This window comes from Panthera pardus, unplaced genomic scaffold, assembly GCF_024362965.1.
Source record: "Panthera pardus isolate Hobbes unplaced genomic scaffold, ASM2436296v1 HiC_scaffold_6, whole genome shotgun sequence".
NCBI classification, from domain to species: Eukaryota; Metazoa; Chordata; class Mammalia; order Carnivora; family Felidae; genus Panthera; species Panthera pardus.
This window is the reverse complement of record NW_026526991.1, coordinates 10176241-10199311: the sequence shown is the minus strand read 5'-3', so window position 1 is coordinate 10199311 and position 23071 is coordinate 10176241. Positions and strand designations below refer to the sequence as shown.

At 60.4% G+C, this 23071-nt stretch overlaps 1 protein-coding gene across 4 annotated transcripts in view; it reads left to right on the top strand.

Annotated features, from left to right (window-relative positions):
* The first annotated feature begins 2601 nt into the window (after positions 1-2601).
* The window catches only part of TUBGCP6 (tubulin gamma complex associated protein 6), a 30670-nt gene continuing 10200 nt past the window's right edge, over positions 2602-23071 (top strand). For 3 of the 4 annotated variants that reach the window (XM_053894851.1, XM_053894850.1, XM_053894849.1), the window contains exons 1-25: positions 2602-3492; positions 4760-4923; positions 8935-9145; positions 12255-12428; positions 13433-13554; positions 14347-14404; positions 14521-14630; positions 14780-14871; positions 14969-15108; positions 15993-16142; positions 16807-16888; positions 16978-17066; positions 17149-17264; positions 18178-18316; positions 18638-18706; positions 18915-20511; positions 20689-20741; positions 20944-21085; positions 21173-21341; positions 21514-21655; positions 21745-21939; positions 22025-22157; positions 22232-22445; positions 22619-22818; positions 22916-23020. In XM_053894851.1, the coding sequence (XP_053750826.1) occupies positions 2752-3492; positions 4760-4923; positions 8935-9145; positions 12255-12428; positions 13433-13554; positions 14347-14404; positions 14521-14630; positions 14780-14871; positions 14969-15108; positions 15993-16142; positions 16807-16888; positions 16978-17066; positions 17149-17264; positions 18178-18316; positions 18638-18706; positions 18915-20511; positions 20689-20741; positions 20944-21085; positions 21173-21341; positions 21514-21655; positions 21745-21939; positions 22025-22157; positions 22232-22445; positions 22619-22818; positions 22916-23007 (5394 nt within the window). In that variant the 5' untranslated portion in view covers positions 2602-2751 and the 3' untranslated portion in view covers positions 23008-23020. Of the gene's footprint in view, positions 3493-4759; positions 4924-8934; positions 9146-12254; positions 12429-13432; positions 13555-14346; positions 14405-14520; positions 14631-14779; positions 14872-14968; positions 15109-15992; positions 16143-16806; positions 16889-16977; positions 17067-17148; positions 17265-18177; positions 18317-18637; positions 18707-18914; positions 20512-20688; positions 20742-20943; positions 21086-21172; positions 21342-21513; positions 21656-21744; positions 21940-22024; positions 22158-22231; positions 22446-22618; positions 22819-22915; positions 23021-23071 lie in introns of those variants that run through there. The other variant, XR_008419452.1, reaches the window with a different exon arrangement.

Here is a 23071-nt window from a genome sequence, read left to right as displayed (position 1 = left end):
AGACTTAACTCCAAAGGTGCAGGTTTTGATAGTTTTAGGAAAGGAAGGACTTGGGGAAGCTTGGAGGAAAGGGAAGCTTGCTGAGATAATCAGAATAGGGAAACCGAGTGTGCAGGAGGTGGGATAAGGCGGCTGCCTCTTGTCCTGAAACAGAAGACAGGGCAGTGGAAAAAGAGGCTCGGAAGCTTTTTTGTCTGCTTGCCTCAGTCTAGAAATTGTATTTTGCAGGCAGGCAATTTTAGATTCCTGGCAACATTTTGAAGCTTCAAAATTCCAGTCAAAGTAGGCATCCCATTCAGTTTTTTGTTGTTTTTTATTTTGAAGTAATCTCTATGCCCAACATGGGACTCAAACCCACGACTCTCGAGATCAAGGATTGCATGCCATACTGACTGATCCAGCCAGGCCCCTGCCCCCGCTCCCCTGCCCTTTTAATCAGTTTTGACAATTAAAAAAAAAAAATTTTTTTTTTTTTTTAACGTTTATCTATCTTTGAGAAGAGAGAGAACATGAGCAGGGGAGGAGAGAGAAAGAGGGAGACACAGAATCCAAAACAGGCTCCAGGTTCCGAGCTGTCAGCACAGAGCCCCACGTGGGGCTCGAACTCACGGAGTGTGAGGTCATGACCCGAGCCGAAGTCTGACGCCCAACCGACTGAGCCACCTAGGCGCCTCAGTTTTGACAATTTTAGAGCCATGGCTGTCCGGTTTTGAAAAAAGTAAGTTAGGGGAGATCGAAAGTTCCTCACAATGGCCCCTGACGTTCTAAATTACTTTTGGTTCCATGGGTCTGTTTGGTTAGAACCGCAGGAGAAGTCACCGTAGTTTTTAAACATACAACTGGCTGGGGTCCCAGAAAAGGGGGACGTCCTCAAAGGAGTGTGATGTCTGGGCTCCCATTTCTTGGAGGTTTTCAGAGCAAACATGATGAGGGAGAAGGCAAGCTGACACCCCACAACCCTCCCCCAGGTGGGGTACATGTGACGTTCCTCAGGCACTCCCGCTGCCCAAGGACAAAGGAGAGGACAGAAAACAAATGGTCACACTGAGAGTCTCCAGAAGTTTACAAATGTCTTAGTAAATTACAAGAAAAAGGCAATCTCATCAATAGTCTCATCTGCAGAAAATTGTGGACTCAGTTTCCTGGAGCCCCAACGCTACCCTCCCCTCCATGTGATGTGGGAACAAAGGCAAGAAGGAAACGGTAAATAACATTAAATTTATTACCTGCCGCCCGTTGACAAATGCAGAGTATAACATTTCTCCAGGAACCCCATACTGTCCTAATGTTAATACCTTACTAGAAGAAAACAACCGTAGCCCGACAATAGGGAGGTTTCCAGTATCTTAGGAGTTCTCTTTGGCATATCAAAGTCCTTCTGGAAAACTCTCTGTTGCCTTTACCTCGCGCAAGTCCATAATATATAACCAGTCCAGCCCAGCTCCTCCTGCCCAGGGGTCCTGTCCTCGTGCTTTAGTAAAGCCACCTTTTTGCACCAAAGAAGTCTGGGGAATTCCTTCCTAGCCGTGGGCTCCATACCCCCATCAAACAGCTTCCCGAACCTTCTAGTTCTGAGGAGGCTGACCCACGGCCATCACACAGACGCCGAGGGTAACCTGGCACTCACACACCGAGCGCCGAGCAAACTCGCCCTCCAGCTCCAGGGTGGGCGACAAAGCCGGGCGCTCTGGCAGCTGCGAACCGGACAGGTTCTCGCCTGTCCGCTCGCCGGCTCCGAGCTAGTTGCCGGGTTTCCCGTCGGGACTCCAGGTCACCGAGCAACGTTAACCTTAAAAATGAAACTTATTTTGCCAGCAAAAATGGGTTTCTTCGGGAAGAGTGGAGAGTGCAGTCCGGACCAAGCGGGCTACGGCAGACCCCAGGCGAGCCCACAGAGGAACGGGGCTTCGCGGGGGGCGGGGGCTGGGAAGCTGGCCGGGTCGGAGCCAAAGCGCACTGGAGGGAAGCGGGGCGCAGAGGCGTCTCGTCGGCCGGGCCGCAGGGCGGGGGGGTGTCCACCCAGACGCAAACCTCGCGGCGGGCCAGAGTCCCTCCCACGCGGAGCCCCCAGCGGGGTTCGGGGGACACTCCCGTCCCAGCCTCCCCTCCGGCAGGGCCGAGCCCTCCCCCTGGCTCATTTTCACCTTCCCAACCTGACTCCGCCTCCTTTATCTAGCCCGCGGTGGGCCTCAGTTTCCCCACCTGGGCCGCCGGGCTCCGGGCCGGAAGTGCCCTGCCCGCCGCGACCTCCGGGTCTGCCCCGCCCCTCCCGGTGACGCAATTCCGGCGCGCCGGCTCCAGCGCGCTTGCGGGGTCGCGGGGCGGTGACGCCGCGCGGGGGGCGGCGGTGGCGGGAGCTGGAACCGCGGTCGGTTAGCGGGGTGAGCCCCGTGCGGGGACGCTGCCCGCCGCCAGCCCCACGCCCGCTCCGCCCCTCTGGGACGCCGGCAGGGCGTGCGAAGCCGGCCGCGTGCCCTGTGCCCGGCCCAGGCGCAGGCTCTTGGGCTTTGTCACGCTTCCGTGACCCCCCAAAGGTTGAAGGCTGCTGGACGGGAGCGCTGCCGAGCTGCGGGCGGCGGGGGGGGGGGGGGGGGGGGGCGGCGGGCCCGCGGAGCGCAGGAGCCTGGGAGTGCAAGTTGTGAGCCTCTGGGTGTGGGTTTAGGGGGCCGCCTGGCGTTCAGCCCCGTCTGAGCCTCTCCCGCGGCTGGGAGGCTTTCCCGCCCCAGAGCCTGGAGCTGCGACCCCGGGGCCATGGCCAGCGTCCCCCAGCTGTTCGACGACCTGTGCGAGGCCCTCCTGCCCGCGGCGAAGGCCCGTCTGGGCCAGCGCGGCGTGAGCCGCAAGAGGGCCAAGCAGGGCCTCAAGAGGGTGGCCTACAACGCTCTTTTCACAAATCTGTTTCAAGAGGAGACTCACAAGTTGCAGGCCGACCTCTCGAAACTCCCGGTGAAGAACAAGGTCCTCCTGCTGTCCTTCGACCTGAGAGCAGGCGGTCTGGGCCCCGAGGCTGACCGTTTGGAGGAGCTTGTGGAGGAGCTCCAAGCAGCCCCCGGCTGTCCGCTGACGGAGGTGGCGTCTGTTTTGGACCTCCTGGTCCGGCTGGCGGGCAGCGGGCCCCCTCAGGTTCTGCGGCGCAAGCGGGACTACTTCTTTAACAACAAGCATGTTGGGAGAAACGTGCCCTACAGCGGCTACGACTGCTACGACCTGAGTGTGTTTGAGATGGACGTTCAGTCTTTGATCTCCAGAGAGGAGTACTTATGTCAGGACATGGTCCGGAAAGCGCTTCAGGTGATGGAGGCGGCACCAGGCACTGGCCTGCCCACCGTTGGGCTCTTCTCATACGGTGACCCTTGCAGCGACAGGTTTGAGAGAGACACCCGGGTCTCGCTTTTCGGTGCCCTCGTGCACAGCCGCACATACGACATGGATGTCCGGCTGGACCTGCCCCCGATGCCTGACAGCGCAGACCTCTCTGGACTAGCCATTAAGGTAGAGTGTTTGCTGTCCTGCCTCCAGCTCCCAGGGCATTTGGAAATGCCTCTTTTGACCTTCCCTGGGTCATGGTAAAGGTAGGAGAGTTCTCCCGTCCCGGTCACTTGGTGGCTGAGCCGTGGTGAGGCGGGGCTGCTGGAGTGGGCTTCCGCTTCGCGGGCAAGGACACCTCTGCCCACCTGCGGACCCGAGCAGCAGGCTGTGAGTCCTCTGTTAAGAGGTGAGGCGGGAGGTCGCTTCCTCTGTTCTCCAGAGTTGCTAGTTACACTTAGGTTAATTACAAGAAAGTAACCAGGTCAGTCCCTCCTTGTGCCAGCCACATGGAGCACTCGGTAGCCACGTGGAACAAAATACTGGTTTGTACTACACGTGCAGTATTTTTCACCTACAATGTGGGATGTTTCCTACGTTATTAAGTAAATCATTGTTGGCCTTTATGTTTTGTGGTTTTCTGTTGCTGGTGGATGTGCTGTCATTACTGTTATTCCCCTGATACAAGAAATTCTCACTATCATGAACATCTTGGCGTGCATACGTTTTCTTGTGTCCACTGTGATTTTTTTTCCCTGGGTTCCCCAAAATGGAATTTCCAGATCAGAAGCATTTCATGAAAAATTCTATCGTAAGTTATGTTGACACTTATATGTCTTATTAAATTGGAAATTGATACTGTTTTTTAAATGTTTACTTATTTTGGGGGCACCTGGGTGGCTCAGTCAGTTAAGCGTCCGACTTCAGCTCAGGTCATGATCTCATGGTTCGTGGGTTCGAGCCCCGTGTTGGGCTCTGTGCTGACAGCTCGGAGCCTGGAGCCTGCTTCGGATTCTGTCTCCCTCTCTCTTTGCCCCTCCCCTGCTCATGCTCTGTCTCTCTCCAACGTTTATTTATTTTTGAGAGAGCGCGTATAGGGGAGGAACAGAGGATCCAAAGTGGGCTCCACGCTGTCAGCACAGAGCCTGACGCAGGGCTCAAACTCCAGAACCATGAGACCATGACCTGAGCTAAAGTCAAATTCTTAACCGAATGAGCCACCCAGGCATCCCTGGAAATTGATAATCTGTTTAATTCCTTAAATGGTTCAGTGGTAGTGAAAATGTTGTGTAGTACCTACGTGCTTGGGAGAAATAGAGGAGATATTCCGCTAGGTATTTGTTGTAATTAGTAACTGGAAGTGTATGGAAAAGTCCTGGAATTCTGATCACACTTGGCTGAAATTTAGACCCAAAGGCATACGTGGTGTTTCCTTCTTCCCTGTGGTCTCCAGGTTCCTCAGAGTGTGGATCAGTCGGAGGATGAAGGGTTCCAGTCAGCATCTAACTTGACTCCTGACTCCCAGTCTGAACCAGGCATGACCCCGGACATCGACCTGTGGGATGCTGTGCTCACCTACGAGGCCAGCAAGCGGAGGTGCTGGGAACAAGTTGGATGGTACGTGTGCTTTTAACCGGGAAATGCACCCCCCCCCCCCCCCCCCCCACGTGTGAGCATGGCTTTGTAGCCTGGCTCCAATGGGATTAGGAGCCTGGCAGTTTCAGTCAGGCTACTTTATAGAATTGCCCGAGTCACGGGAGGTGAGAAAGATGCCGAGGGGAAGGACCTGCCGGCCCCACAGAGGTTGCCCTGTGCCAGTGACTTCTCCAATTCAGACAGTCCGTTGGCAGCTGAGTTACGTCCTTACCGTGAGGGCTCCCGGCCAGAGGTGTCAAGGGCAGCCTGGCGGGCTATGTGGTCAGGGTCAGGGAGAGGTGCTCCCTAGGCACAGGGTGCCGGTGAGGGGGCGTTCTTCGTGTGCACGGGTCTTCACATCTGGGGCTGACGGTGCTGCTGTCTGGCTGATAAGTTCCGGTCACACAGTGCTGCCTTGACTGGGGCCAGCATCTCCGTCCCTGGGTTCGACTGGTCCAGAGGCCTCTGCACTCAGGACCTCTCCTGAGTCCTCCCAGGATGGGGACAGAGGACACACATTTCCCAGTAGTTACTCCTGGAACCTTCTCTTCCCATGTCATCTGCTGGCAGTTCTGTAGTCTGCCAGTTTGGGGAGCAGTGAGGGGAAGAGCCAGGGCTAGCAGGGCATCGAGTGCCTTCTGATGCGGCCCTGGGCTCTGGCGGGGTCTCCCGAGCATGGCCGCAGGCTTGCGGATGGGCACTTAGGTGCTGGTTGTGCTCAGGCGTGGCTCCTGCTGGGCAGCCATCTGTCCCTCCGCAGGCAATTCCTCCAGGGATGGCCAGCTCCCTGCTTCCCTCAGCGCCACTGGTGTTAGTGGTCGTGTGGTATTTCCTGTCCTGTAACCTCCTGTTAGGGCTTCAGGCCTGTCTTGTGCGCGCACAGCGAGTCTAAATGTGGCTGCTAACCCTTCACGTGTGTCAAGACTGGGCCGAGAAGCTAGCACTTTCTTTTGTAAACATTTGCTTGGTGGTATCTCATTTATCCTACTTTTCTAGGTCACCGTTTAGGAGATCACTCTGTCCACGCCCCTGTTCTGAATGCACTTAATCTCCTTGGTGTCCCCCAAAGGCCGCTGACCACAGTGGTCTTCCCTGTGAGGATGACTGGCCGAGCCCCCAGGACAAGAGTCTGTCCTCTCAGTGCACCATGGGTGGCTTCTCCAGGGAGACCTTCAGGCCACGCTTCGGCTAGTTGTGGGTCCCACATTCACCTGTTCTGGTGGGAACCTGACCCCCCAACCGCTGATCCCCTGACCCCCTGACCTTCTGACCCTGGAGGTCTTCTGCTCAAACTCATTTGGTAAATCTCTGGTGCTTGTTTCAGTTTGGTTCCTGGGCACCAGCTAGTTTCCTACCCTGAGTTCAGACTAGTGGGCACTAGGGAAGGTGCTATCCCTCCAGAGACAGAGCCGCCAGTCCCCCGACAGCCCTAGGACCGTGACCTCTGTCCCCCCACAGCCTTAGGACCGTGGCCTCTGTCCCCTCCACAGCCCTAGGACCGTGACGTCTGTCCCCCCACAGCCCTAGGACCGTAACGTCTGTCCCCCCACAACCCTAGGACTGTGACCTCTGTCCCCCCACAGCCCTAGGACTGTGACAGCTGTACCCCCACAGCCCTAGCTGTGGCCCCTATCCCCTCCACAGCCCTAGGACCGTGACCTCTGTCCCCCCACAGCCTTAGGACTGTGACCTCTGTCCCCCCACAGCCTTAGGATGGTGCTCTCTGTCCCCTCCACAGCCCTAGGACCGTGACCTCTGTCCCCCCACAGCCCTAGGACCGTGACCTCTGTCCCCCCACAGCCTTAGGATCGTGACCTCTGTCCCCCCACAGCCCTAGGACCATGGCCCCTGTCCCCTCCACAGCCCTAGGACCGTGACCTCTGTCCCCCCACAGCCCTAGGACGGTGCTCTCTGTCCCCCGACAGCCCTAGGGCCGTGACCCGTCCACTGAGACCCCGGAGGACCTCTCCTCTGTGCCTCACCCTGCCACAAGCTCCGGCACCGGGCCGCCTTCCCTGCTGCCGGGCTTCTCTGCCGTTCCTCTGTGGCCGCCACCCGTTCTGGGCGCAACGGTTTCTTTATGTTAAGGGCTGAGTTCCCTGTGGGGATAGGTTTTCCTTCACGCGCTTTTCTCCCTTGGCTCTGAATCCCCAAAGGGGGCGCATGTGGCCACGGTGGTGCTGGGGTCGACCCTGGAAGGGCGGGGGCAGAAGCAGCCGGGGGTGTGGGAGACGTGCACACACCTGCCCGGAGGGACTCCCTGGAGGAGCGTTTGGAAGGACTTCGAAACTTGAGAGGTTTTTCCTTTCCTCGGGCTTTTCTTTCCCCTGGGAGGTGAGGGCTGATGTCCTTGGTCTGGCCACACCCCACCTGCCCATCTGGACGCCTCGGGACTGGCCTCTCTGCTTCCTCCTGCCCCTCCCTCTCGCCTCCACGCAGCTCGTGCTACTGCCAGCACCTCGTTGCTCTGTCTGCCACGCCGGGTGGCTGCCCCTGGTGTGGAGCGAGGGCCAGCCCTCCCGTGGAGTCCTCCCGGCCCCCGGCCCCACTCACGCTTTCCCCTTTTCTCGCCGCTCCCAGGGCCTCTTGTTCCCTCCCTGGCCCTGGGTTCCGAGTCGGTGCTTCCTTGTTTCCTTTGCAGCACCGGCCCCTGAGGGCTTGTCCACCTGGCTGCTCCCCGATACTTGCTGAACGAGGGGAAAATCCGTTTATGGTGCGTTGTCGATTAAAACGCATTTGTACTTTAACAGCTTCTAAGATGTGTAGTTCCTGACCTTGTATATCCCTCCTGACGGGATCAAAACGTGCTGGTGGTCAGACACGTGGCTGATGTGGGAATGTCCCGTAGCTTGGAGCTCTTCCCCCACAGGAAATGATTTTTGTCTTTGAAGAATAAATGATCCTCTTTCTGATATGTTTTTGATATGCTAGACCTAAAATTACTTTTTTTTTTTTTTTTTGCAGAGGAGGAGAAAAGAGCTGGTTAGGTATTAAAAATGAGAAGAGTTTTAAAAGGGTCTGTATTCCCTGAGCTCCCTTTATTAAGAAATGCCTCTTTCGGTGGATCTTAAAAACCAGGCTTTCATGCTTTTCAGTAAGGGTTGAGAGTTTTCAAAGGAATATTTAAAAAGCAATACTGGGGTTTTTTTGGCTGCTTCTGAACGATATGGCTGTGCTGTGTAGACACCGTTTGTGAGTTCCCGGCGAAGGGCCCTGTGGAGGCAGAGCTGCTGGTGCCCAGAGGCGCCCTCTGCGAGGCCCAACGTACCTGTTATGTCCTGAAAGTTTGTGAGACTTGCTCTGAGGAACGGAATAAAGGAAACCTCGATGACACGTTCCGGGGCCCGGCAGGGGGCTCTCGCTGTCTCCAGCTGCTCTGGGCTCTGCACCCTCCCAGGAGGAAGCCTGTGGGAAGCCTGGCCGCACCTCCTGCCGGGGAGACGCTGCCCGGAGTCCCTGACCCGGAGTGGTGGGGACCACGAGCTCCCCCTGCCGGCCGCCTGGCGCGTTCAGCAAGCTCTCTTTCACTCCTTTCCCAGGGTGGGGGCAAAGTGTACACGACGTGAAATTTGCCATCTTAAGCATTTTAAGGATACAGTTTTGTACCTGGATCAGGCAACTTAGCGGGGTGTCTTCAGGGTTCCTCCATGCTGTAGTGTCTGTCACAGTGTCCTTTCCAAGTCCGGATGGTCCCCATTTTATGGACAGGCCATGTTTTGTTAATCCGTTCATCTGTCCGTGGACACTTGGGGTGTGAATAATGCTGCCGTGAACATTGTGCTTATTCTTAACATGCAGATACCTTGTGACTGTCACCCTGAGGGCCTCCGGGTGCCCCTTGGGCACTGGGCGGGTGGGGGTGTTTGCTGCTGCTTCGGTTTCACACCTGGTCTTACTGTTGGGAGTCCCCCTCTCTCCTGCCTCCTGTTCGTGCAGCTAAGGTGCGCGTGTCGCCTCGCCTGCTCAGTGCCCCCTCCTCCGTCTCTCCCACAGCCCCCCCGGCCACAAGGAGGAGCCCTACCTCACCGAGGCGGGAAGGGACACCTTCGACAGGTTCTGCAGGCTCCGCCAAGGGGAGCTACAGGTGCTGGGCGGGGGCCTCCTGCAGGCCCCGCAGCCTGTCCTGGTGAAGGAGTGTGAACTGGTGAAAGACGCACTGAATGTCCTGATCGGGGTCGTGTCTACCACATTCTCCCTCTGCCAGGTAAGGGCGCGCCGGCACGCCGCGACCGCACCAACATGGTGTCGACGGCCTGCCGTCCGCCTGGCGCTCTACGGGGTAGAAGGGGGCCCCTGCAGGAAGCAGGCGGCCTCATGTGCGAACCTTTGGGTGCTGGGGGTGGCTGGAAGCCGGCTCCGTGGCCTGCCCGGAGATCATGGAGACCGTCTTCTCTTTTCAGTCCCAAACAGTGTTTCTTTATTAACATCCTTGTAAAACTGAACAAAAGTGAGACGTTTATTGCTAGTGGTGAAACAGTAGAAGTGTGCGCCCCATTTCCCTGCCTAGCCTTAAGAAGTGTCAAGGGGCCCTCTGAGCCTTCCCTGGGCTCAGATAGGTGCAGACTCAGCCTCCAGGAGCACCTGCCCGGCAGGAGGGGGCCATGCCATTTGGAGACCTTGTCGTTGGCTTTACCCAGGGCTCTTGGCAGCTCCTTGCTGGTGGGCGGGGCCTAGGGCATCCTTTTTGCCTCTTGCCGAGCACTTGTAGAGTAAACAAATGTATTTACAAACATCAAGCCTTTTGTACACGTTATTCTGCAGACTTACGGTATCCAGCCTTTCTGTATCTTTTTTTTTTTTTTTTAACTGTGTATTTATTTACTTACAGCAGGAGAGCAGGGGTGGGACAGAGAGAGAGGGAGAGAGAATCCCAAGCAGGCTCCATGCTGGCAGCACAGAGCCTGACACAGGGCTCAAACTCACTGCGAGGTCATGACCTGAGCCGAAATCAAGAGTCAGACGTTTAACCGACTGAGCCACCCAGACACCCCAGATGTTTCATTGCTAGTATATAGAAGTAACTGGTTTTGTAGACTGCCACTTTGCTGAATACGTTCATTAGTTCTGATGTGTTTTGCGTGTCAGGGTTGGAGTTCTTTAGGGTTCCCCGTATATGAGATCCCATCATTGGGGTGCCTGGGTGGCTCAGTTGGCTAAGTGTTTGACTTCACCTCAGGTCATGATCTCACAGTTTGTGGATTCAAGCCCCGCGACGGGCTCTGTGCCGACGGCTCAGACCCTGGAACCCGCTTCGGGTTCTGTGTCTCCCTCTCTGTCTGGCCTGCCCCCACTTGCACTCTGTCTCTCTCCCTCTCAAAAAGAAACAAACATTAAAAAAGAATTTTTTTTTTTTAATTAAAAGAGTTTTTTTTAAAGGTCCTATTCTCTGCAAATAGATAACTTCTTCTTTTCCAGCTTGGATACCTTTTATTTCTTTCTCTTGCCTCATTGCTCTGGCTAGGACTTCCAGTGCTATTTTAAACAGAAGTGGCGAAAGCAGGCATCCTTGCCACTTGCCTTGTCCTGGGGGAAAAAACTTGCCATCGTTGAGTGTGCTGTCAGCTGTGGGGGTTTCTGTACGTGGGCTTTATTGTGTTGAGGAAGTTCCCTATATTTCCTAATTTACTGAGTGTGTTCATCATGAGAGTGTGTTGGATTTTGTCAAACACTTTTTTTATATCAATTGAGATAATCGTATTTTTTTTTTCTTTTAATGCAGCCTATTGCATTGATTTTTTTTTTTTTTTTTTTTTTTTTTTTTTTTCACTTCACTTCTTTAACGAGTATTTGTTGTTACTTAAGCCATGATTCAGGATCCCAGGGTGGGAGTCACCACGTACACAGGTGCCCCTTCACCACCCTGGGAGGTAGATGGAGGAGAGGTGGGTGGTGCCAGTTCCAATCTTCCCAGGAAACATGCCTTCTGCCCAGTGATCGTCCTGGGCTGACACCCGGGACAGGGACAGAGAGACTTGTCACCATCTGACCACAGACATCACTTCCGCCAGCAGTCATGAAATCCAGATAGTTCTGCCCACGGTTCCTGGTCTGGTTCTGGTTGGGGAAAGCAGCTGTCAACAAGGGCAGTCAGGGGAATGGGGGGGCACCTGGGTGGCTCAGTCGGTTAAGTGTCTGACTCCTGGTTTCAGCTCAGGTCATGATCTCACGGTTCTTGGGTGTGATCCCTGTATCGGGCTCTGTGCTGACAGCACGGAGCCTGCTTGAGATTCTGTCTCCCTCCATTCCCCCGCCCCCGATAAATAAACTTAAAAAGGTAGGGGCAGACTGGTAGTTCTTGATCTTGGGTCTTGATGTTTTCTGCCACGGGGCTGACTTCTAAAGATAGCTCTGAAGCAGCTCACAGCTCAGTGTGACCCTCAGCAAAGACCTAACTGATGGATTTTTATAGGTTGAACCACGTATTAATATGGTGCTGGATTTGATTTGTTAGTATTTTATCCAAGATGTTGGCATTTCTGCTCACAAGGGATGTTGGCCTGTAGTTTCCCTCCTTGTACTGTCTTTATCTTTCTTTGGAAGCAGGGTAGTACTGGCTGCCTAGAATTAGGAAGCATTCCCCTCTCTTCAGTTTTTGGAAGAGTTTGAGAATAGTTAGTGTCAGTTCTTTGTTTGGTAGAATCATCTGGTCCTGGGCTTTTCTGTAGTTGGGAGGGTGGTTTGTTGTCACTGTTTTCTTTAAACTGTGATAAGATACACAAAACATTTACCGCCTTAACCTGCTGGGAGGTCCTGGGTTGGTGGGAATGATGCCTTCACTCGGGTGTGGGCCGCCGGCTTGCTTGTTGCCCTTCTGCTGCCCGCCAGGTGCCGGTGCTGAGGGGGGCTGGCCTCTGTGGCTCTCACTGTCATTGCAGGGCGCAGCTCAGCAGCAACCATCCATCATTTCCTTGGGACACGTCCCTTGGAGTCAGTCATTAGATCGAACGGCAAGCACTGTTTTAAAGCTTCTGCCCCCGAGGACATTGTTGTGTGGGCCTCTCGGGGAGTGTGGGAGGTCACTCGTGTCCCCACACCCTTGTCCACGGTTGGCTTGACCTCCTGGACACGTCGTCTTTCTCAGTGTGGTCGGTGAGGAAGGATGCTGTTGTGTTTCTGCGTGTGTTCAGTACTCGGGGTGGGACAGAGGGCTGTGCTTTCTGACCGTCTGCTCTTGGCTTTCGGCTCTTACTTTTGGTGTGTTGGTTTGGGGCACCCGGTCCGGGGACGCCGGGCAGCTCTGTGGCTGGGTGCGTGGGTGCAAGGGGACGTGGTGCCCGACCTCAGTAGCCTCTCCTCTGCTCTGCCCTGTCCAGCCAGCTCAGACCTTCATGGTGAGGCGGGGTGTCCACGTGTCGGGAGCGTCCCCCGAGAGCATCAGCAGCCTGCTGTCAGAGGTGGCCGAGTGTGGGACACACTACGCACGCCTGAGCCAGTTCTCCCTGCAGCCTCTACTGGACTCTTCATGCAGCAAGGGCCTCGTGCTCCAGGTACAGGCCTGAGTCTCATGGCTGTCAGACCGTCCTGACAGCTATGACAAATTCTGGGAGAGAGCCTCACAGATTCTGCCCCGGGAGCACTGAGACCAAACCTCGTGCCTCCCTTGGTAATGCCTGAAACCCGGTAGTGACTCTTGAGGAACGGGGTCCCCAGTGATTATGTTTCAGCTCATCTGTCACTTAACTGTGGGCCATGGGCTAGAGGTATGGCCAGCATTTGGGGGGCCTGAGCTGTTTGGGGTGGGTACATGCTGCCTGGTCCCCACCGGTCCTCAAGGAGTCGCCCAATGACTGACACAAGGTCCTCCCTTGAGGCGAAGTTCCAGGAGCCGGGGCCGACCGGGCCGCCTCCAGGCTGGGCAGAGCTCCCCCCTGCCCGGGGACAGCAGGCATCCAGACGGAGCAGGGGAGCAGGGCGTCTGGGGAGAACTGAGTGAAGAGCAACGGGGAGGCTGAGACAAGGAGGCAGAGCGCTGGGGCCCACGGGGGCTGGGCCGCACGGGTTCCTTCACGTGGGGCCCTGCAGCAGTGTTACTGGGCGATGCGATGAGGCTCGGGTTTTAGACGGCGCAGGCTGGGCCCGTGGCAGTAAGAAGGAAACTGACGAAGACAGGAGGGACTGCATGGGGGTTGTGGGACGTGACGGGTGGGTGGACTGACTCTTGTTCCAGAGCGTTCCATGCAGACCTCCTGTGAAGACGGCTGCTGAGCTAGGGCCAGGGCCCAGGGCCCAGGACGCGTGTGCTGCCACCACCCTAGTGGTTTGAGCAGCCAGAAACCCTCTCGAGGTGGCACCTGCGTCCCCGTGGGGTTTCCTGGCGCGGCTGGGGTGTCTGGGCATGACCCATAGGTGCCTGTTCCTTGGAACATGGAGCTGCAGGCTTGGGGGATGGAAGGCAAGCCTTTCCCGGCCCCAGTGCGTCCTTTCACATTCTGAGCTTGGCGGCCACGTCCAGGGGCCTGGCCACCCTCCTCCCAGCCTCCTTGCCCAACAGGCCTTCACCAGCGGCCTGAGGAGGTACCTACAGTATTACCGGGCTTGCGTTCTCTCCACTCCACCCACCCTGAGCCTCCTCACCATCGGCTTTCTCTTCAAGAAACTGGGCCGGCAGCTCAGGTGAGCCTCAGCACGGCGGCTGAGCGTGGGGGCAGGTGGGGGACTGGCTTTGCGAACAGCCCTCCCGGTCCGTGTCTGGACGGCCCTCGCCCATATGAATGCACTGGGTACTGTGTCACCGGGTGCCACGTGCTGTGTATCTGTTGGTGGCTCGCCACGGCAGGCCCTGTCTAGGGCTGGGGGCTCCTGCCTGAAGGGCACACGGGGTTCCTGCAGACCTGGCTCCTGGCACTCGGGGGCCAGCTAGCAAGCACCAGGCAGAGTGTCAGTGGCAGGTGCCATCTGGAGAAGGGAACATAAAGGCCTAGGGGTGCTGAGGGGGAGGTTCGGTGGGAGAGGAAGCCTTCCAGGAAGCAGGGTTGGAGGCGGGGTGCAGTGAGGGAGGCAGGAATCTGGGGGCACCTGGAGGGTGTCCTGTGGAGCACAGACTGCTGCAGGGCAGAGAGGGCAGAGAGGGTGAGGGACCCGGGAGGGGTCCCGCCAGTCATCCAGGCTAGAGAGGTGGCCGCCTGGGCGAGGCAGTGGGGGTGCTGCAAGTGTAGGGGAGGGGTCGTGGAGCCCGGGCAGCTCTGAGTCTCCCCCGGGCCTGGCGAGGAGGTGGAGATGCATGGGGTGTCCAGGGAGGGGTCAGGCAGCAACCCTGAACCTGGGTCCTCGAAGTACAGGTGCTCTTGTAGCTGGAGCATGGAGGCCGGCGGAAGTGGGCCTGGGACACGTTTGCTGAGGTGTCACGGGCCTAGGGGCCTTGTGTGTCTCTTGCCTGGCCTCACTCGGGCCCGTCCGTGTGTCCAGGTACCTGGCCGAGCTCTGTGGTGTGGGCGGCGGGGGACCGAGGGCCGAGTTCCCGACCGTGAGTTGTGCACTCTTAACTGAGCGGTGGCCCTGTGGGATCCGGGACTGGGGAGGCGGCCGAAGGCAGGCCCCTTGGTGGGGCGTGCGCTGAGCCCCCTCCCCTGCTGTCTCCAGGGGGTGAGGCTGCTGTCCTACCTGTACCAGGAGGCCCTGGACAACTGCAGTAACGAACACTACCCGGTGCTGCTGTCCCTGCTGCAGACCAGCTGTGAGCCCTACACGAGGTGCGGCCCCCGCTCTGTCCACGCGCCTGTGTGACCGCGGCCTCTCGTCGGGCAGCTGCTGGGTGCGGGGCGGGGCGGGGGGGGCGGTGTGAGGAGGGGACCGCAGCTCGCCGGGCAGACCGCCGCCTCACTGCCCCCCACCCCGGCAGGTTCATTCACGACTGGGTCTACAGCGGGCTCTTCCGCGATACTTACGGCGAGTTCATGATCCAGGTGAACCACGAGTACCTGGGCTTCAGAGGTAGGCGGCTGCGGGTTGCTGGGCTGGGCCTCTGCCGTCAGGTGGCTCAGGGCCGGTGCCTGACAGCGGCCAGCCGTGTGTCCTGTCCCACATCCAGATAAGTTTTACTGGACCCACGGCTACGTGCTCATTTCCAAAGAGGTGGAGGACTGTGTCCCCGTGTTCCTGAAGCACATCGCACACGACGTGTATGTCTGCGGGAAGACCATCAACCTGCTGAAGCTCTGCTGCCCCCGGGTGAGCCCCCCCACCCCCTCTTGTGCTCTTGCTCCCCGTCCCCTGAGACCTGGCCGTCTGTCCTTAGTTTGTGGTGACCGCTCCCTCAGTTTCCCCCGAGTGTCACCAGCAGCTCTGTTCAAAGGCAGGAGGGAAAGACGAGGCATTCAGAGGCTCAGGGGCAGGGGGCTCCTCCCTCTGTGTGCACGGGGGTGGGGGGGTGCCGCCCCGGTGGGCAAGGGTTCCCTCTGTCCCTCTGCACAGGGAGCTGCCCCAGGCGGGCCAGGGCTGGGCCACATCCACAGGGAGTCGTGTCCTGGCTGGGAGGGTGGGGAGGAAGGGGTTGCCAGGGTTGCCTCCTCCAAAGGGGAGGCCCGGACAGCAGCTTCCCCGTCGTCCGTGGGGCTGAGGCCCTGCGCCGGGGCTGCTGCTGCTGTCTGAGCAGGGAGGCAAGCGGGCTGCCTGTATGGGGCTGGGGAGGGGCCAGGCTCAGCCTGTGGCTAACGGGGCCCCTCCTGCGCTGGGCCAAGAGAAAATGGAGCTGCCCGGACATGGGGAGGGCCGGGCCTCGGGGGCGGCCAGCAGTGGCGTCTGGGCCGACCGCGGTGTGTGAGTGCCGTGTCCACGGCCCACGCTCCTCCCAGTGAGGGAGGCTGAGGGGATTGCAGTCTTCACAGCTTCCAGAGGGTTGTTCCTGGGAGGCAGGATGGCCTGTGCCGCAGGGCAGCCTTGGCCCCGGGCAGAGACCCCCCACAGCCCGTCTGTGATGGCCCTGGAGCTGTGCCCCTTGGTCGAAAGAGGTGTTTCTGAGAAAGCGAGCTGTCCCCACGAGTCACCGGAAACAGGAGGAGCCGGCTGTGGGTCTGTGTGTCGCTGGGCTCACCTCAGGTTCTCCCTCTTGGTAGCACTACCTCTGCTGGTCCGACGTCCCTGTCCCTCGGATCTCGGTGATTTTCTCCCCGGAGGAGCTGAAGGAGGTGGAGAGGGACTGTGCCATCTACGTGGGGCGCATGGAGAGGGTGGCGCGCCACAGCTCCATCAGCAAGGAGGAGAAGGTGCCGGCCTTTCCTTGCCCCTCCTTCCCTCTAAGGGCCTTGGGCTGATGGGGAGGGGCGTGGGACATGGTGAGGCTGGCCCTCGTGTTCTCTGTCCGGGTAGGGTACCTGGGTGGGGGGTGCACGGGGCAGGGGCTCTGTCCTGTCTTCTCTGGGACTGGCTGAGCAGTGACTGCAGGACAGCAGGACCCGGGGCTCCTGTACTCGGTGGCCTCTGTGAGCTCCTCCCCTGCTTGGAAGGGGCTGGTGTACTGACCCGAACTTTTGAGTATTTTGTGTACCCGGGGAGGGGTCTGATGGAGAGCCCTTTCTGGCCTGGCGTCTGGTGGCCACAGGGAGATATGGGAGGGTGGTGGGGTGGGCAGACCTGAGAGAGCAAGTAGAGGTGGAGGGGGTAGAGCTGGAGGAGGGGAGGGGGCTGGGCCTCCTTCCCTGTCGGGGAGCCCTCCAGGGTGGGCACACACAGGCCTGGGGTCTCGGCCCCGGGTCTCGGCCCTGGATTGCTCTGCGGGTGCGTAGACTACCTCGCCTTGTTGCTGTGCAGGATGGGGCGCCTTCATAGCTGGAGGGGCCGGCCTGGGTGTGCGCAGCCCCCACCCCCAGGCCGGCCTGGAGGGAGGAGGTAGGGAGTTAGGATGTGGTGTTTACAGATGGCTCTTTTCAGGAATTACGAATGGAAATCGCCAAACAAGAATTGATCGTCCAGGCCCGGGAGGCGGCATCCAGGGTCCTGCGAGCGCTCAGTGGTGCGTGGGGTTCGGGGCCTCCCCCTGCGGTTCTGTCATCCCCCCCTCCTCCCCGCTGCAGTTAATACCGCCTCTCCCATCTCCACTAGACCGGCAGACGTCTGAACGCATGGCCTTGGATGCCCGGAAGCGAGAGCAGTTCCAGCGGCTGAAGGAGCAGTTTGTGAGGGACCAGGAGGTAGGCCGGGGGGCCCAGCGTGGGTGTGGGCCCACAGAGTCTGGCTGTGACCAGCAAGACCGCGTGTGGGTCCCGTGTGCAGAGGCGCCGGGCGGCCAGGCAGGAGGACCCGGACGGCGACTTCGGCTATGCCCGAGAGCTCCGTGACAGGGAGAGGAGGCTGAGGGCCCTGGAGGAGCAGCTGGAGAGGAAGGCGAGGTAGGTGGCCGCCACGGGCTGATCCTCCTGGGGTGGTCTTGTGATGGTCTTCTCTTTCCTTTGAAGATCTCCCAGGTAGGGAGAGTAGGAGTCTGAACGCAGAATGTCCCCCTGAACTGACTGCTTATCTTGCTTTGGTGCCATTAACTTGTCCTGCCCTCCCCTGTGTCCCTGGTGTCTCCCGGCGGCACCTCTGTGGGGCACCGTCACTTGCTGCTTGTCGTCTGTCTCGGGTCCTGACCTGGGATACTGGTGATGGAGCATGCGTCTGTGTGTGCGCCTGGATCCTGGTGGGTGGGTGGATGTTGTTGTCCTGTTTGTAGCAGAAAGGCTGTGCCCCTGGTCTGGGGCCGCCAGGTGGGAATGAGCCAGCCCAGGTCTGAACCCGGGTGCTTGTGGTGAGAGGGCCCAGATCACCAGGAGCGACGTGGGAGCTTTGGGCTTTGCTGCTGTGTACCTCTCGATTTGTCCCGAGTTCTCTGCATTTGGCACCGGCAGATCGGGAAGGCACCTTTTGTGCAGCTCGGGAAGAGAGGCCTGGCAGCCCAGGCCCCCTGCCTGTCCTTTCGCTTCGGGCCTCGTAGGGCTCATTTCCACCCCCCGGGCCCCCTGCCGGCCTTTTGCTTCCGGCTGCGGCTGCATAGGGCTCATTCTGGCATTTGTTCAGCAGTCATCTGCTGAGCCCTGGCGGGGGCCTGCCCACCCGGGCTCCCAGTCTTCTGGGCAGAAAGACCTGCCCGGCGAGGCCCCCACGGGGGCCGTGGGGGTGCCGGAGGGAGCAGCTGCTGGCCCGGGAGGGTGCCAGCAGTGCAGACTGCCCGCCAAGGGCCTCTGCCGTGAGCCATCCTAGCCTCCCGGGCACCAGCTGGACAGCACCGGGTGACTGTGGCAACATCTCTGGGCGTGGCTTCAGGCAGGCGCTGGTGGACCATTACAGCAAGTTGTCTGCAGAAGCGGCTCGTCGAGAGCAGAAGGCGCTGTGGAAGATCCAGAGGCACAGACTGGCAGGCGCGCGGCTGCGTTTCCTCGTAGAAGATGAGAAGCGCACTCGGGTATCCCTGTGGTTTCCGGTGGAGCCCCTCCCCCGGGCTTTGGGGGACTCGGAGCCCCCGAGGTGGCACACAGGCCTGTGTTCTGGGGGAGGGGCGGTAACTCGCATCCTTTGCTCAGAGGTGCCAAGAGTGGAACGTGAGCGTCCTGCCCTCAGACGACACAGACGGGGCCGTGGCTCCCTTAGGCCCAGGCTGCGAGAGAGTGCGGCACGAGCCTCTTCTCGTCTCCGCGCCACGGGGGTGGTGGGCGGTGGGCGAGGGCGCTGAGGCTCGGGGTTAGCTTGAGTGGGCTGGATGCCCACCCTGGTGGTTGAATTTCAGGAGATGCTGAAGGACGTGTCCGAGAAGTCCTTGGAGGCCCCAGCCGTCCTCCCTGGTGCACACTCCCAGGTGAGGGGCTGGGGGCAGGCGTCGGGGGTGCAGCAGGGGGCTCTGTGAGCCGGATGCCCTGGTGTGCGCTGCCCTGGGGGCACAGTGGGTGCTGGGCCTGGCTCGTCCCGACACTTCCCCACCTGGTGAGCTCTGGTGCTGCTTGCAGAACTGAGCTCGGGGGACGGAGCCGGATGGCTGGAGGGACCAACACCCACTTCTGTTTCAGGCTTCGTCTCCAGGCCCCGAGCACTTAGCCGGAGGCGGCACCTGTGACTCTGGGTATGCAGGGCGGCACGTGGCTGCTTATGATTGCGCGAGCACCCAGACACCGCAGCTCCCCCGGCCTCTGGTGGCGGCGGTCTGTGGCCCGCAGCCAGAGCGGGTGGACAGGCCGGGGCCATTTTCCGAGGGCCTCGGTATCCAAGACTTCCTGCCCACAGCCCGGGAGGCTGGAGAGGCTGAGCACGTTGGTGTGGCCCCCATCCTGGAGGAGGCGCTGCAGACCATCGGCTCAGACCTGCCTCCCTCTGCTGTGTCTGAAGTGGCGGGCACGGAGCCCTCTGGGCCACAGGAGTATGATTTCAGAACTATCCTGAGGCCGGCTGTGGTCACCTTGGCTTCCCCAGCGTCTCTCCAGACTGTAGGAGGTGGCTCGAGTAATGAGGGGCAGCAGTTGTGGGAGGACAGTCTCATGCAGCTGGAGAACACATGTGTCCCAGATGGGCCAATGGCTGTGCCTCACTCACACACCCCTAGACTCAGATCCTCCCAGGAAGGGAGTAGCCAGGCCATGGGGCAGCTCCTTGGGCATGTGCCAGGGGGCAGCATTCCCGCAGGGGGTTATGCTTCTGGGATGGCTCCCTCGCGACCACAGTGGAACGTCCACGGACACGTGTCTGACGCCAGCATCAAGGTGGGAGAGAATGTGTGCGACGTGGCCCCCTCCCGACCACGATGGAACGTCCACGGACACGTGTCTGACGCCAGCATCAAGGTGGGAGAGAATGTGTGCGACGTGGCCCCCTCCCGGCCACGATGGAACGTCCACGGACACGTGTCTGACGCCAGCATCAAGGTGGGAGAGAATGTGTGCGACGTGGCCCCCTCCCGGCCACGATGGAACGTCCACGGACACGTGTCTGACGCCAGCATCAAGGTGGGAGAGAATGTGTGCGACGTGGCCCCCTCCCGGCCACGATGGAACGTCCACGGACACGTGTCTGACGCCAGCATCAAGGTGGGAGAGAATGTGTGCGACGTGGCCCCCTCCCGGCCACGATGGAACGTCCACGGACACGTGTCTGACGCCAGCATCAAGGTGGGAGAGAATGTGTGCGACGTGGCCCCCTCCCGGCCACGATGGAACGTCCACGGACACGTGTCTGACGCCAGCATCAAGGTGGGAGAGAATGTGTGCGACGTGGCCCCCTCCCGGCCACGATGGAACGTCCACGGACACGTGTCTGACGCCAGCATCAAGGTGGGAGAGAATGTCTGCGACGTGGCCCCCTCCCGACCACGATGGAACGTCCACGGACACGTGTCTCAGTCCCGTGTGGTGCTGGATGCACTCTCTGGGGAAGACCAGCCCGATACACCCACGCCCTACCAGAGCCCCACTGACCATGAGTCCCAGTCAGGCCTCAGCCTGGGAGCACAGAGCCCTGTCGGGGGGCATGAGCCACGGCGGCCTGCAGACAGGGCCTCAGATGGTTCCTGTAGTCACGTGGTCAGCTCTGGCAGTGGGGAGGCGAGTGACCAGGCTTCGCTGTCTGCCGTGGCTGCATCTGGGGCTCTGGGAGACGGTATCCCTGAGGAGCCAGGTCAGTGGGGCCCCCACGGCTGTCCTATCATGGGTGGCACCTGTGGGCCCGAGAGGGGTTTGGGGCAAGGAGGAAGGGCAAGAAGTCTGCGGCCCTGGGGACTCGGGGGGAGCCACCTTGTAGGATGCACTTGACCCTGATACTCCCTCCTGCCCAACTTGTGTTGCTCAGGACCAGGGAGAAGTGGGGACACTGAGGACCTCTCTCCAAGCCACCCTTCAAGCTCACAGGTCAGGGCGGACATGGTTGGGGGTCAAGGGTCAGGGGAGTAAGCCGTGCCGCCTCTTCCCGCCCCCACTCCCCCCATCCTGGCATGGGCAGTGAGGGCTTTGGCCTTCCAGGATGGGGCAGCATGTTGGGGAGACCCCCTCCCCCTTTCTTTCCTCTTCCGTGCAAGGAAGGGGCGGGTTCCTTGAGGCCTGGTCCTTCTAGGAAGGCGTGGCTACCGGGAGCAGCCCTGGCCTTGGTGAGGAGGAGGCTGCGGCCCAGCGCTGGGGCCGGGAGCAGGCCTACCTGACGGGCCTGGCGGAGCAGTACCGCCTGGAGCAATACCCGGACAGCTACGAGGCCATGTGTGAGTGGCCAGCCACGTGGGCAGGTGGGTAGGCGGAAGCCCGGCGGGACTGGCCTCGCGGCTTGACAGCAGCGTGCCGTCCTGCAGCAGAGCCTCCTGTCGCCCACCTGCTACACCACGGGCTTCCGCGGGCCTTCTCCCTCCCCGAGGAACCCCGGGTCCGGTCGGATGCGGATGAGACGGCGGTGGAGCTCAGCGAGCTGCTGCCGCTGCCCGTGCTCATGAAGCACTCCATCACGGCGCCGCTGGCCGCGCAGTGAGTGCCCTCCCTACGGAAGGCCTCGCCCTGCACCTGAGCCGCGGCCCCGCCCCCGGCTGGCCCCGCCCCCACCCTGCCCCTGCCCCTGGGCGCCCTGTCCCCAGGTGGCCCCGCCCCCGGGCGGCCCCGCCCTGCACCTGACTCTAGGCCCCGCCCTCCCGCCCGCCAGCGTCTCCTTGGTGAACAAGGCCGCCGTGGACTACTACTTCGTGGAGCTCGGCCTGGAGGCGCACTTTGAGGCCCTGCGGCACTTCCTGCTCATGGAGGATGGAGAGTTTGCCCAGTCCCTCAGCGACCTGCTGTTTGAGAAGGTGACCCCTGGGCTAGGGGCGGGTGGGGGTGGGGGGAGGGCGGTGGTGCCGGGACTCCCTCCGGACGCGTGTGCCCTCTCCTGCCTCAGCTGGGGGCGGGGCAGACGCCCGGGGAGCTCCTCAACCCGCTGGTGCTCAACTCGGTGCTGAGCAAGGCCCTGCAGTACAGCCTGCACGGGGACACCCCGTATGCCGCCAACCTCTCCTTTGCCCTCAAGTTCCTGCCCGAGGCGTTTGCCCCCAACGCCCCGGACGTGCTGAACTGCCTGGAGCTCAGGTACAAGGTCAGCGAGGCGTCGCCCCGGCGGGCGGGGAGGGGGGCCGGGCCGCAGGCGCACACTGAGCCACCCTCACCCCCCTCGCCCGCAGGTGGACTGGCCCCTCAACATCGTGGTCACCGAGAGCTGCCTGAGCAGGTACAGCGGCATCTTCTCCTTCTTGCTGCAGCTGAAGCTGATGATGTGGACGCTCAAGGACGTCTGCTTCCACCTCAAGCGTGCAGGTGAGGCCCGGCCGGGGCCCCCCCGCCCGCCCCTGGCCCCGGGGGCCCCGGCTGACCCCTCCGCCCTCCCACAGCCCTGGTGAGCCGCGCGGCCGGCTCCGTGCAGTTCCGCCAGCTGCAGCTCTTCAAGCACGAGATGCAGCACTTCGTGAAGGTCACGCAGGGCTACATCGCCAACCAGATACTGCACGTCACCTGGTGTGAGTTCCGGGCCCGGCTGGCCGGGGTGGGCGACCTTGAGGAGATCCAGCGTGCGCATGCAGAGTACCTGCACAAGGCCGTCTTCAGGTGAGCTGCTCCTGGTGCCTCGAGCCGTGGTGGTGCTGGTGGTGCTAGAGTCCCCCGCCCCCCAGCAGCCACCTGTCTCCCACTGGCCGTCCCCCCCACCCAGCAGCCGCCTGTCTCCCCGGGGGACTGTCTCCCACTGGCTGCCCACCCCCAAAAGCCACCTGTCTCCCCAGGGGCCTGCTGACCGAGAAGGCTGCGCCCGTCATGAATGTCATCCATAGCATCTTCAGCCTGGTCCTCAAGTTCCGCAGCCAGCTCATCTCCCAGCCCTGGGTCCCGGCTGGCGGCCCACGGGGTGCCGAGCACCCCAACTTTGCCCTCATGCAGCAGTCCTACAGCACCTTCAAGTACTACTCCCATTTCCTCTTCAAAGGTGACTGTCCCCTAGGGCCGGGTGGGCTTGGGGGCCGCAGGGCAGGAGCTACCGGGGGGCCTGGCTGAGCCGTTTCCCCTGCTCCCTCCGCCACCAGTGGTGACCAAGCTGGTGAACCGCGGCTACCAGCCCCACCTGGAGGACTTCCTGCTGCGCATCAACTTCAATAGCTACTACCAGGACGCCTGAGGCCACGACACAGGTGCCCCCCCCCCCCCCCCCCCCCCCCCCGCCAGTAACTGGCCTTCCTGGG